Consider the following 14574-nt stretch of genomic DNA (forward strand, 5'->3'; position numbering starts at 1 on the left):
TATAGACAAGACTTCCATTACCCACCGGCTACGCCTGTCGTATTACTCTCGCGCTTTATAGTGGTAATTATGGCTCTAACATCCACTCCTATCTTTTTTTTTAACCTTTAACAAACGGACCAAATTTTTACGAAGCTAATATCAACTCACTCGGACTGTCTGACCAAAAGTTTGTACATGTTATTTCTAAAACACCCAATCTCGGATGAAGCTGAAATTTGGCACGATTATTTCACAGGAATTAATAAGTGATAGGATCATAGCGTATTGAGAAAGCTTAAATGGTAATGATCTTTGCTTTGGAAGCGAAATGTCTCCTGTTCAAGTCTCGTTGAAGACTGGGATTTTAAACCATTAGATTTTTAGGGGTCCCTGATTTCACTCAATTCCAACGGGTATCTGACATAAGTTGAAAAAAAGTAAAAGCAGATTTGTCGTTGTAATGGAGACATGTCACCCCGTTAACCGTGATGTATCATCTACTAATACCTTAATCAGTGATGTAGCATCTACTAATACCTTAAAGCAGAGATGTATCATCTACTAATACCTTAATCAGAGATGTAGCATCTACCAATACCTTAATCAGTGATGTAGCATCTGCCAATACCCTAAAAGCAGTAATATAGCATCTACTAATACCTTAATCAGTGATGTAGCATCTGCCAATACCCTAAAAGCAGTAATGTAGCATCTACTAATACCTTAAAGCAGAGATGTATCATCTGCCAATACCCTAAAAGCAGTAATATAGCATCTACTAATACCGTAAACCAGAGATGTATCATCTACTAATACCTTAATCAGTGATGTAGCATCTACTAATACCATAAAGCAGAGATGTAGCATCTACTAATACCTTAATCAGTGATGTAGCATCTACTAATACCTTAAAGCAGAGATGTAGCATCTACCAATACCCTAGAAGCTGTGATGTAGCATCTACTAATACCTTAAAGCAGAGATGTATAATCTACTAATACCTTAATCAGTGATGTAGCATCTACTAATACCTTAATCAGTGATGTAGCATCTACTAATACCTTAAAAGCAGTGATGTAGCATCTACTATTACCTTAATCAGTGATGTATCATCTACTAATACCTTAAAAGCAATGATGTAGCATCTACTAATACCTTAATCAGTGATGAAGCCTCTACTAATACCTTAAAAGCAGTCATGTAACATATACTAATACCTTAATCAGTAATGTAGCATCTACTAATACCTTAAAGCACTGATGTAGCATCTACTAATACCTTAATCAGTGATATAGCATCTACTAATACATTAAAGCAGAGATGTAGCATCTACTAATACCTTAATCAGTTATGTAGCATCTACTAATACATTAAAGCAGAGATGTAGCATCTACTAATACATTAAAGCAGAGATGTAGCATCTACTAATACATTAAATCAGTGATGTAGCATCTACTAATAGGCCTACCTTAATCAATGATGTAGCATCTACTAATACCTTAAAGCAGAGATGTAGTATCTACTAATACCTTAATCAGTGATGTAACATCTACTAATACCTTAAATGGAATTATATAATAAAGAACATTACTTGGGTATAATTCAATCAAAAATCAATGCTTCCAACAAGCTTTGAAAAAAATGTTTTAGAGTAGTATGCTTAAGGCGACCTACGCAGAGAATTGTGTTTGTGCTGCCTGTCGCTCCGATTGTCTGTCAGTCACTCTTTAATGTTTAAATCTTACAGTTTTAATCATTTCCTCGTGTCATATTGTGCGATTCGACTGACACCCAAGAGTCACGAGTATAACACACATTTTCCTCCAATTTATGTACGTTATATGAATTTGATACTGGCTAGATTCAGCTACATTAAACAAGATAGTAAGCCTACTGGATTTTTCTCCATTTGACGCAACTGACTCTTATTAAGGCAAAGTTATTATAAATATATACATATTTACAAAATATTTTTATTAGATTACTAAAATCCTTACTATTTGAGCTGTGAGTGGACCTCATTTTGTAATTCCTCAGTTGGAGTTACAAGATGCACCTTAAAGTAAACATGTTACACCACAGACAGATTGAAGCATACTTAGCCTACATAGGGATAGGGAAATAATAGACGTATCGCCTTAGGCTTGGTTTAATAAATCAAATAAAAAATATATTTTAAAAATAAAAAGAAATTGTATACAAATAAACAAAAAATAAATGATTACATAACTTTTTTTTTCAATATAAAACAAAATTAATTTATAACCACTAATTAATTAGCTAATTTGCTAAATTTGATTTGTTTGATTTATGTATTGTCAATTTCCTCTCTCGTCCAGGCAAACGGCCATGACGCAGTTAGACTTTGTTAACTCTTTCTCTCCTAATTGACGGCCCCATCGTTGATTTAAATTTATGTTTAATTTTTATAAACTTTACTTTGTATTATATAAAAAGAGCATGCATTTCCCTTAAATTCTATATCAAATAAATATTTTCTGACAGCTAACGACAAAGCTATTGAAGCTGAATCATAACAGGGGTAGTGAAATAGTAATAAGCAAAATGAAGTATTCCGTCGAAACGTGGAAAGATAATTACGGAGAGAAAGAGTTAAAAACCTCTGGCTGCCTGGGTAACAGAGAAAAAAAAAGATGATGGCAGCTTTGAAATGTTGCTAGATAAAAAAAAATTGTGGAGTTCAATATCAGAATGTGTATCTGTCGATTTGGTGCTATCGGAAGTAAATAAATGTACATTTAGTTTACAACACAATTGGTCTGCTTTGAAAGATCTGACGAGGGAACATTTGTTGATTCTAAACACCAGGGATGGTAAGCTTATTCGTGACTCACAAGCTCATGCATTTGCTTTTCTTTCCTTATTTTGGTCTAAATACTTTGGTGAGCAATCTTGGTCGAACAGGAGCAGTCATGAGCTTATCAAAGAGTAAAGAAAAAAAAAATGTCGGCTTACCGATGAGAAGCTAGAATCTTGACTAGGACAAACTTGGCTCACCCATAATTCCAGGCTATGACCTCAAAAGGAAGTGTAAAGCCATTTACACATTAGTGGAGTATCTGTTTATAACGTTGCAGGAAGCTGTGAGTCTCGGAGTCTTGAGATATGAAGCAAGGAGAGTGGCCAGCGTCAAGGAACGCCGAACCAACAAAAAGCTGACGAGAAGCAGGCCTATCTGCAACTAACCAGGTCTACCCATGCCACGTATGCGGCCGGATTTTAAAAGCGAGGATTGAACTTTACATCTTCGAGTTCATAGGCGATTAAGAAATATGCACATCTTCGATCACGAAGGAGGGGCTTTATATGTTTTAATATTATGCTATCTTTATATAGGTATGATACAAAGTAGTATTATAATGATATTTTAGGAAATGTAAGCGCGGGAGTTTACTTTTTGTTTTCTGATTATTTCTGAACAAAATGTCTCTCCTAATAAAAAAAAGTCGTTTTAAAAAATGGCTCTTTGAATAAAGTTTGATTTGTAATTTTTTTTAAATTTGGCTCTTTCGGATGAAAAGTTTCTCGACCACTGTCCTAACGAATGTGATAAAAAAAAAAACTCTGTCCTCTGCAAAGTAGACGTGAAGACATTTTGACCAATCATCTGAGCTTTTAGAGGGATGTTAATTTATGTCACGTGTTTATTACGTTTATTTAACTGGCAGGTCTTGATGCTATAAACTTGTGACATATGTGGGTTCGGAGGTGCCTTGATTACAGTTCAAACACTTTAACAAGTAATGAAGTAACAAAGTGCTGATATGTTTTCTTTAGTTTTAATTATTTAAAACTTGAACTTGAAACTATAAATGTATGTACAAAGATATATACAACAGATACAGGATTCAGTGAAAATGATCAATGAGTAAATATTTACTTTAAAAACTAGCGACTTCTAAGCCTAACTTTCTAGCTCTCTCCCTCTCAAGCTAACACTCCGCCTTTTATATCTTTCTTTAGGATAAAGAACAGTGACAATTCAATACCCATACTTGACTCCTTGACCCGTTTACATTTAATTTTCGTTTTGATTGTTAATTATGTTTCCCTGCTGTAGCCTTGAACTAAGCTTTAATCGGCGTTTTTCTGGCATTGAAGCGTGAGTGCGCTGACCTGATTTGAGATAGGTACAATGTCCTCATTTTGTGAACAATGAGGTGTCACTAGGAACTGTATTTTGTAATTTAAGCTATGTTAATTTTGTTTCCCTGCTGTAGTCTTGAGCTAAGTTTTAATCGGCGTCTTTCTGGCATTTAAGCGTGGGTACGCTGACCTGATTTGAGATAGGTACAATGTCCTCATTTTGTAAACAATGAGGTGTCACTAGGGACGTGACAATGTGCGTGTGTGTGTTTCCAAGATGATGGTGACAAGGAATGACAGTAAAGATGATGAAATCACACTATGATCTAGCGGTGAGTCTAGCGTAATGCAAATGTGAAACGGCAGACGACCCAGAGATTTCAAACGTGTGTTGTAGTTTTTTTTTTGTAGTTAAATCTTGTTTAAAAAATGTTTTGAAAGGCTGTTAGTATTCCATTTCAAGAGAACTGTACATTGTTTGTAAAATGTCTGACGTTTCGGATGTTCCTTCAGGGTTAAGGATAATCTACTTCCAAGTCCAAACCTCCCGCAGGACGACGAGGGATGGCAGCGGGCAGGGTTTGAACCCTGGACCATCGAGACGACAGAACAACAGTGCATTCAGCACGACCAGACAGCTTGTGTGTTTATGGCAAACATTTTTGAACCAGATATGCATGAAAATGTTGGCTATTTCAGGCAAATTAATTAAAGTGAAATATCAAAGCTTTTCTTATTCCGTATGCTAGGACAAATTCTCCCAAGTGCTCCTTTATTTAGGAATACAATAAGATAAAATAGATCACAACAAAAACATTTCTTTAAAATCCTTTTTAAAAAAAACAAAGCTTATCTTAGGGGAAGAATTCTGCCCTTACAACTATGTCTCAATAATGTAGAATTTATTTCCTTTATTCAATATCAATCAAAATAATTGTTACCAATAATTATTTTACTAATTGGTGATTTTATTTGTTTATTTCCTTACTGATTCATGTTTTGTTAGGTACGATAAATAATTGCTGAATGTATCAACTTGATCCCAGAATGACTGTGGAAGAAATAACCTGTTCAAACTTTGTACCAGACAGACAGTGTGAGTTGATAGAAACTCAAGTAAAAACAACAACAACAAATCAATAAAATGTACAAGGCAGACTTTGTATGACAAGATTTATTTTCAAATCTTATTTAAAAAAAAAAAAAAAAATTAACATTAAATTTTTGCAAGATATCACATCTAGAAATGTGTGAGAAAATTGGACAGGGCCCCCCGCCCCCGTCACATCCTGGGGAAAGTCTAGGTCACATGTCTGTTAACAATGAAAGAGTCACCTGACACACACACACTTCAGTCTTGCAAACATGACGCCGCACACACACACACAGATTAGTCAAAGCTTAGAAAGTAAAAACAACAAAACAATTGAAAAGGGCAAAAAGTAAGGGTGATGGTACCCACAGCCCAGAGAGTACCAGTATATAAAACAAAAGTGGGGGGGAGGGGGATGATATTATCCACAGTTGAGAGAAATTGAAGGGGGGACAAATAGTGGGTGATGTTATCCATGGCACAGGGAACAGAAATTTCTTGATTCACACACTTACTTCACACTTTTCCATGGGCCATGGACTATCAATACCTGACAGAAACAGAAACTAGTGTAAGGGTGAAAAAAATGTCAAGAACCATCGAGGAGACTCCTCGATACAGTCATAGACAACCTAAAGTAAAACACATTTATAAAACTTGTTCTCTCTAGTCAGCTCTCAAAACAACTTTTTGTCTTCAAAAGATGTCATTATTTACAAGGAAATATTTGTATCATTTGAAATTAGAAAAAAAAAAAAAAAAAAGTTTCATAAAATCCTCAACACTGAAAGGTGCAAGTTAATATATATATATATATATATGTATATGTATGTATAGATATGAGTATATTTATATACAATGTTTGAGATAATACAAATATAAGAGAGAATTAGACTAAGAGAAATAAATTACTTTCAAGCCATTTAGAACGAAAGGGAGAGGAACACATGAATTCTGTCCGCGCGATGACCAATGTCTGAATGCAGACGAAACCCTTTAGACAGAGAGAGATATGCAAACTCAGCATACACAGCCCCACCTTCACTTCAAATGTAACAAACATAGATGAGTTTCCATGCATTCGAAATTCACATGATCAAGTTCAAAAAAAAGGACACTGAAATGTAGAGTAACAAAATTGGTAAAGCCAGTTTGCTACTACCAGAACAGAGTTGATGTCCTGCCCGAGACACCCATGGAGAGTTAGCCCAAATTATTGTTTAAAAAAAGAAACCAAAATCCAAGACCTTCTCAGCCCGCTTTCCAATGCAGCTAAATGTGTCAGGGTCTTAGATATCTGGTTTTTAAGTCCGGGTTATACAAGCAAACAAAATGTACAAAGAATCTATCACCTCTGTCACAATATCTTCTAACTTAAAAAAGAGATCTGCAACTACGTCAATGTGATCCTCTGTGCATGCAACAAACAACAACAGCCACACATTTTCTTCATGTGCACCTCATCGTAAAAGAAAAACAAAAAAAAAACATGAAAGATTTGGTTGAGTTCCTCTGACATCATAGTCTATCACTCAGATCAGCTGTAGTGATATCACTGCCTGCAGCGAAGGGTTTGAGGGCGGGTGGGTGGGGGGGGTCTAGGGCAGAGAAGAGAGACAACCTGAAGAGACAAAAGTGTCAGTTGAAAGCGAAAAAAATTGAAATAAACATATTATTGTTTTTATTCTCTCCACATATTCAAAGTTTTAATTCTATCAGATTTATAGCGCACAGTATGGGACTAGGGTCAGTTGGAACATGAGGAAATGTTTCTAACGAATGCAGACAGCTTTCACATTCAAATGAAAAAAAAAAAAAATTGAGTTCGTACTGAAACATCACTGATAAGTTCAACTTGAATCAAACCATGGTCTCATACACTAATCCTACTGCATACAATTAAAAACTTTAGGCCAAGACCTATCATTAGAATAAAGAGTTTCTCCCCTTTTTTTTTTTTTATGTAATTTTGTGCTGATCTGACCATTCTTGACCCATTAACGGAAGCACCCATCCACTCACTCTCCCCCAATCATAGAGTTAGAATATTGCACTGGGACATAAAAAATATAAATAATGTTTCTAAAGTAAAACAAGCATACAACAACAAAAAAAATGTCTTATCATGACAAGGGTCTGTGGGGGGGATTAGAATTTAAAGAAACAATGATCCATTCTGTCATGCCCCTTAGCTGGACTCCAGGTCAACTGAGGCTATAGAAATTTGTTAATCAAAAGTGAAGAATACAAAAACAAAGTTATAAAGTAAACATGGTTAAACATAATATCAATGAGATAATGGCGAATGTGTTCATGTATAGAACATACGGTCTCAGAACTATCAAGACCAGAGATTTTTGTTTGTTTGTTTGTTTAAATAGACAAGCAATAGCAGACGGGAACTCAAAATATATGCCAAAAGCATAGCATGGTATTAAATAATAAGTTCTATGAAACAGCTGTCCTGATAAGATGGCTGACCTAAAATACGAGGGGACATAATGAGTTAAAAAGAACAAATAACTAAAAACGAGTCTTTTAGGACATAGTTTCGTATACTTGAACTCAAAACTGATCAACAATGACTCAGCAAAATGTGAAAACATAAATCAACAATATAATAAAACAAAACTTAAAAAAAAAAAAAAATGAGTCAAATTAGACAACAAATGAAATCACAGCCTAATTACTTTGATGCTGATCTCATTCCCCCCCCCCCCCCCCCCCCCCACTTTTTTTTTTTTCTTGCACTAAATTTAAAAACAAGAACAAAATTAAAGGGACACTGCAAAGTAAAAACTGAACAGAACTCAAGAAACAAAACAAAAATGTTTGTTCACCTTCAATTCACCAAAGTTAGTTAAGGTGTTCAGAAAAATGTTCATTTTCTTTCAGTCTCTCCTTCTTTAGCTGGGCAATTGATCAGGGACCAAGGGATTCTCACAATTCTCTTGCATTGGGGTTTACATAAAACTAACAGAACAACATTACAATTCAAATAGTCTGTGGGGCTCTACTTGGGGAAGCAAGGACAGAAGCAGTGAAGTAACTTCCGACATTTTGAGTGTCCTGAAAATACAGCGAGGGCCGACATAACAGACTTTTTTTTTAAAAAAAAAGCAAAAAAAAAAGGACATAATTAACAAAATATATTATTTTTTTTATTGGGGAATAGGGAAAAACATGAAAAACATTTTTGGCAGCACTGCTGCTCGTACCAATCCCCAACTTTGAAATAAATATCATGGTGACTCAATTATGTCATGATAATCTACAGACCAAAAGGTCTTATCCACAGACTGGAATATCAGTCCGTAGAGAACAGTAACCACCAAGAAGTGTAAGTTTAAATAAAGACAACAATGAAAAGGTCAAAGGTACACAGCATTCTGTATATTTTGCCTAATCATAAAAATGACATTTCTGCAGCTGTTGGAACCAATGTCTACATGGAGCCAGCATCTTGTAAGTTTAGAGAACTAATAACATGTTTACACAAAATATTGGGGTTTTTATAAATTGACTTCTTCACAGAATTATATTCTATCCTTTGAATAAGACCAGCTCAATAGAATCATTAAAAAAAAAAATAATGTTATCTTTTCATCCTAACTATCAATCTATTCGATGTGTTCTTAAAGAATTTTACCAGCATAACTGAGAACATTTCCAGCAAATATCAGATCTGTAGAAAAGCTTTCACAATGAAAAAAAAAAAAAAATTTGATTAATTGATAAAAAACAAACTTGAGAAAAAAAAAAAAAAAGCAATTAAAACCAACATTCATGTAGCAATGAAAGCCAACTGGGGGGGGGGGGGGGGAGACGGGGACTATCGTAAAGTGTATATGAAGCTATCAGCCCCAACTAGAGAACTATTGCAGTATATAGCCACCTTCAGCGCCAACTAGAGAACTATTGCAGTATATAGCCATCTTCAGCGCCAGCTAGGAGGACTATTGCAAAGTGCCGTATGCATGCAGCCATGAGTGAAATCCAGAGGTCTCTGTGGTGCGTTGTAACTATGATCTGCTTCTAAGTATTGCGTAGCAATGAGAGCCGCTCAAGGGGACTAGAGTAGAATGGAAAGTCAGCTGAGATTGAGTCTTGTCATGTCAACAACTGGTCACTACCACACCTACAATACTGCTACATAATGTTTCCCTAGTTATACACTGGTCGAGACTCGGGGTAAATGGATTTCAATATTTTTCTAAAACCACTAAATAAAAAAAATTTGCTTTATCAAAAAACATTGACATTGCCAAGAATGTGACATACACAGAAAACCTTTAAAAAAAGATCAATGTTACTGCTGTCAGAAACACGTATAATATGTTTTGACAAAGATTTTCTTAATATTCTTGCTAAAACTATTACTAGTCACCATCAGTAATGGCGTCAATAACATGTGACATACAGAGATAATCTTGCTAAATATAAAACTTCATAGCCAATTCATAATATTTATAAAATGTGTTCATTTGAATATCATGGATAACCAACTACAAAGGAAACATTTGTCCAACTGCTTGTGTCTACTAGACTGAACACGGAGGTCCTCACAGTCCAATGCAACAGACTGGTGAACTGATTCAAATTAATATGTCAATATATCACAGGAAAAGCAGTTTTTTTTTTCAAACACACCAGCCCTTCCCATCAACAGTCAAGTTTTTCTTTGAATTTGCAATCGCCAGAGGGGGAGGGAGCCAAATGTAGAAGGTGGGGGAAGAAGTGAACTGCCGATAAAAAAAACTGCGTCACTTGCTAGAACAATGTTACAGTGACTGTTACACTTGAGAAACAAACTGGTCATGTCAGCAGCAAGGAATCTAACACGACAATTTTATATAGCTTCTTTTCACTTTCAGTTATTACATATAAAAAAAAAGAAAATGAATAAGAAAGAAATGGAAGTTCTAAATGCAGCACGTTCTAACCCAACTTATCTCTATTATAAGAAATCAAACTCTTTTAATCTTTTGTGGTTCTATTTCAGAGGTGCAGGTTTTCTTTGCTGTCTTGCTACACACAGGCTGGTCAATCCATAAAAAAAAAAAAAAAAATGTTTACAATCAACAGACAAAATCAACTTTGTTATAACAGTTATGAACAAATCAAGAGTAACTTCTCAATTTCAATTCATAAACAAATACAATGATGGACACAAAAAAAAAAAAAAAAAAAAAAAAAAAAAAAAGAAACCTGTAGGTCAGTTTGAGACAAAGCAAACAATGTAGGAACATGAATGCAATAATCCAGACAAAAAAATTGAAACAAATAAGCTAACTACTGCCGTTGCCATTACTATTACGATGTTCCAGTGGATTCCGTAGGCTCTCTGTGCTGGGAGATCCTGGGATATCAGAACCATACAACTTGCTGGCTTTTTTGTTCATTGTGGCTACAATCTGTGTGGACAGGTTAAACCCTTGAATGATTTCATCTTTCCACTGGTTGATCAAAACCTTGTCCTAGAAATACAACAGCAAGTTTTGACTTAATTGTGGTCCAATAATATAAACAAGTAAGTGCTACATTTGTGAACAAAATCAAGTCTGTCTTTGACCTCAGCTCATTCATTCATATATAGTATTATATGGTTAAGGGCACAAGGATATCACTCATTGAATCTATTTTCTGTAATGTGCATTGTTTTTAGATCTTTTTTTTTCATATAAAACATGTTGTGGATATTTTGTTTCTTTTGACAACATATCTATCACATCTAAGACCAATTGTGTCTCAACAAAAAGGGCTAAGATGGATTTTAGGAGTCGGTTGCAGAGATAAGGTTTTGAACAAAGAAATCCTATGCCAAACTGGGATGCAAACTGGGACTCAACCACTTAATGAGGTTGTGACCAAGTGTTGCATGGGGTTTTGCAGGACATGAATTACACATATCAAGAGTTGCAAAGACATGGGAGCCAATATGAGAAAAGCACAAATAGGGACGTCCTCATATAACTTGGTACCACACTTTCATAGAGGAACTCAGAACAGTGGACACCAGGTAGGAAGAGGCTACAGACATCGCAAGTGACAGATCTTTGTGGAGACAGCTTGCTGTCCAATGGACATGGCGCGGGAAGATATAAGTCTAAGCAAGTAAATCTAATCCAAGGAGATTCAATCAAAAAGAAAGTGAAAGTGTTAGAGCTTTTCTCATGTCCTTCGATTCTTCTTAATTTATTTCTTGATTTCATTTTAATAGGCACTAGCACATAAAATGATTGCAAGTGGAGTTTAAGTTAACAATGCACTTTAAATAAATAAGGGGAACGTATCATATATTTTGACTGAATTAAAAGTTTGGTAACCCTTTAAAATAATACTTCTGCTTGTACCTAATTCTTTGTAAACACATTTCAAATTTATTTTTTTTAAATTGTATTGAAACCTTTTTTTCTATTAAATAATTCTTAAGACTTCATCTGGCCTTTCTTTGGTACCTAAATTAGGCTCAGAAAGGTTTACTAACATGTGTTAAAGTAATACACCTACAGTGCTAACAGGGCAACCTTGTATGTTAACAGGGCGACCTTCTATGTTAACAGGGCGACCTTGTAGCTATTTCTCACCAAATTAGGTGCAAAGACATGAACAATGTTCACACAAAAAAGACAACAACTTAAGTTTCAATGTTCACACCCAACTTGAAATCTTTTTCTCATAGGGTCCTTGTCTATGTTTGTAGTCCACTTATCGAATGCTAAAGTAGACTTTTGAGAATACCTGAGATTTAATTATGTCTCAGCGTTGTGTTTATAAGCAGCCTACCAAGACCATGATCACACGGTAGAGTCTTTTAAAAAGTACGGTAGAGTCTTTTAAAAATTACGGTAGTCTTTTAAAAATTACGTTAGAGTCTTTGAAAAATTACGGTAGAGTCTTTTAAAAATTACGTTAGAGTCTTGTAAAAATTACGTTAGAGTCTTGTAAAAATTACGGTAGAGTCTTTTAAAAATTACGGTAGAGTCTTTTAAAAATTACGGTAGAGTCTTTTAAACAATTACGTTGCAAGTGAGAATGTACTTACAGGTGAAGTAATGATGATTTTATCTGTTTTTAAATTCAACACAATACAGTTCTCCATCTTCTGATACTTCTGGAACTCGGGCAGCACTTCCTTGATATCCAGCATAGAGTAGAGCTGAGAGAGAGAACATAACAAATTAGTCACATGTCAGAAAGGTATCCCAAAACTTATAGATTAAGCCTAATGATTGCATGCTATCTGAATGAGGAGAAAAACTAGTTCTGGACATTTCTTGTCGTAAAATGTTGACAGGTACAAAATTAAAGGTTAAAACAAAACAAAAAATTTACATATGCAAACAATATGCATACTGGTAACGTAGCTTTTAAATACAAAAGAGCATAAGAAGCTGTTGTAGGTATAAACATATATTTCAGAGATGCCTACATGCCAAATTGGAAATGTGTATTCCCAGATATGGAAATGTATTTTGAGGGGCAAATGTGTATTTTCCTAAATATAAAGAAATCTATACAGGAAAGACTTAACTCATTCAAGCAGGTAGCTTACACGAAATGTATCAATCTTAAAGTTAACACAAGTTATACAAGACATTTGTCAATATTTTTCACGTTTAGTCTTTGCCATAGACGTTTCTAGAATATGTTAGAATGATGCTAATAGTAGATGGTGCAGTAGTGACATTAAGAGGAGCTCCAGTCATTAAGATCTTGTTTCCCCCAGGCCTAAAAAGAAGACTAATGTGAGAGGACCCCCCACTTTCATCAACATATCTTTGTTGGAGGTTGTACAGGAATTCTATGACCTGGCCATCACAATCACTTTTATTGAACTCTAACTGTAACATACAAACTGACAGCACAAAACCAATAGTGTTTCCCCCTCCCCTCAGATTACACCAAAAACGTATGACTACTGTGGAGATTAAATATTATTATTGAAGATTTAGAAACAAAATGGTTCCCCACAATTATGATTGCCTTTAATAAAAATTATCTTTTATTTCAGTAGTCACTTTTCAAAATCTGTATCCAATAGTTTACTTTTAAGTTTATTATTACAAGAGGTATTCAAATCAGTTTGAAATGTCTGAATGAACAACACTAGATTTAAGTGTTATGTATTATATACCACTACATCCTGAAATTTATAATGCAGAAATTTTCAATAGTAATTATGAAATTTTTAGAAAAGATAGGGCTGATAATCATGGAGGAGTTCTTTTAGCAATAAAAAACACTCTCATAGCAGAAGAAATTACCTTACCTAACTCAAAAAATATAGAATCAACATTTTGTAAAATTAATACCACCTCAACATCCCTAATAATAGGCAGCATTTACAGACCACCAAATTCTAGTTTAGAATACATGCAGGAACTATGTAATCAGATTACTACACTTAAAGAGACAAATAAAAATGCAGTTTTTTGGATTATGGGTGATTTCAACCTACCTGATATAAATTGGAAAACACTAACCATAGATAAACACCAAAACCTTAAGGACATAAATGAGCTTTTCATAGACACTTTACACAACCTAAGTTTAGATCAAATCATTAAAAAGCCAACTAGATTAAACAACACATTAGATCTCTTCTTAACCAACAGACCTGGATTAGTAGTTGATTATGATCTTATCACTGGTCTATCAGACCATGAGATCATCAAAATACACAGTCAGATAAAAGCAGTAGCCAATACAAAACCCAAAAGAAAAATCTTACTCTGGAATAAATGTAACCTAACACAACTACACCAAGCTGCATTAAACTTTCAACAAACATTCTTATTAGAAAAAAACATTAACCAACCAGTCGATGACCTCTGGAATTTCATTAAAAACCATCTTAAAAGCATTATAGAAAATCATATACCAACTAAATACACATCAAACAAAATAAATAAATGCTGGTTTAATAATAGACTAAAGAAGCTTTGTAAACAGAAGGAAAACCTCTATAGAAAATTTAAAGAAACTAATGCAGAAAGAGTTTACAAAAGTATATAAAAATTAAACACTTAACCCAAAAAGTAAGCAGACAGCTGCAGAGTGAATACATAAACAATGTAATATCTAAAGATAACAACAAAAACCTATGGTCATACATTAAGTCTAAGAAAATGGAAACAACAGGCGTAGCGCCATTAAAAGATGAACATAACATAATACATAATGATAATGAAACTAAAGCAAACATTCTAAACAAATACTTTGCATCAGCATTCTCAGCCCCAGGAGACAAAGACATATTACTGAATTTGAACCAAGTAGACAACATAGAAGATATAGTAGTACAAGAAAATGGAATTCAAAAACTATTAGCCAACACCAAACCAAATAAAGCTTCTGGACCTGATGGTATTCCAGCTAGATTACTCAAA

At 34.4% G+C, this 14574-nt stretch overlaps 1 protein-coding gene across 6 annotated transcripts in view; it reads right to left on the reverse strand.

The window, feature by feature from the left end:
* Window positions 1–5247: 5247 nt before the first annotated feature.
* Window positions 5248–14574, reverse strand: part of LOC106069803 (beta-adrenergic receptor kinase 2-like) — a 97494-nt gene continuing 88167 nt past the window's right edge. For 4 of the 6 annotated variants that reach the window (XM_056005566.1, XM_056005565.1, XM_056005569.1 and 1 more), the window contains 3 exons: window positions 12228–12341; window positions 10494–10659; window positions 5248–8251 (listed from right to left, as the gene is read on the reverse strand). In XM_056005566.1, the coding sequence (XP_055861541.1) occupies window positions 8196–8251; window positions 10494–10659; window positions 12228–12341 (336 nt within the window). In that variant the 3' untranslated portion in view covers window positions 5248–8195. Of the gene's footprint in view, window positions 10660–12227; window positions 12342–14574 lie in introns of all 6 variants that reach the window. The other 2 variants (XM_056005567.1, XM_056005570.1) reach the window with 1 other exon arrangement.

This window comes from Biomphalaria glabrata, chromosome 12, assembly GCF_947242115.1.
Source record: "Biomphalaria glabrata chromosome 12, xgBioGlab47.1, whole genome shotgun sequence".
Taxonomy (NCBI): domain Eukaryota; kingdom Metazoa; phylum Mollusca; class Gastropoda; family Planorbidae; genus Biomphalaria; species Biomphalaria glabrata.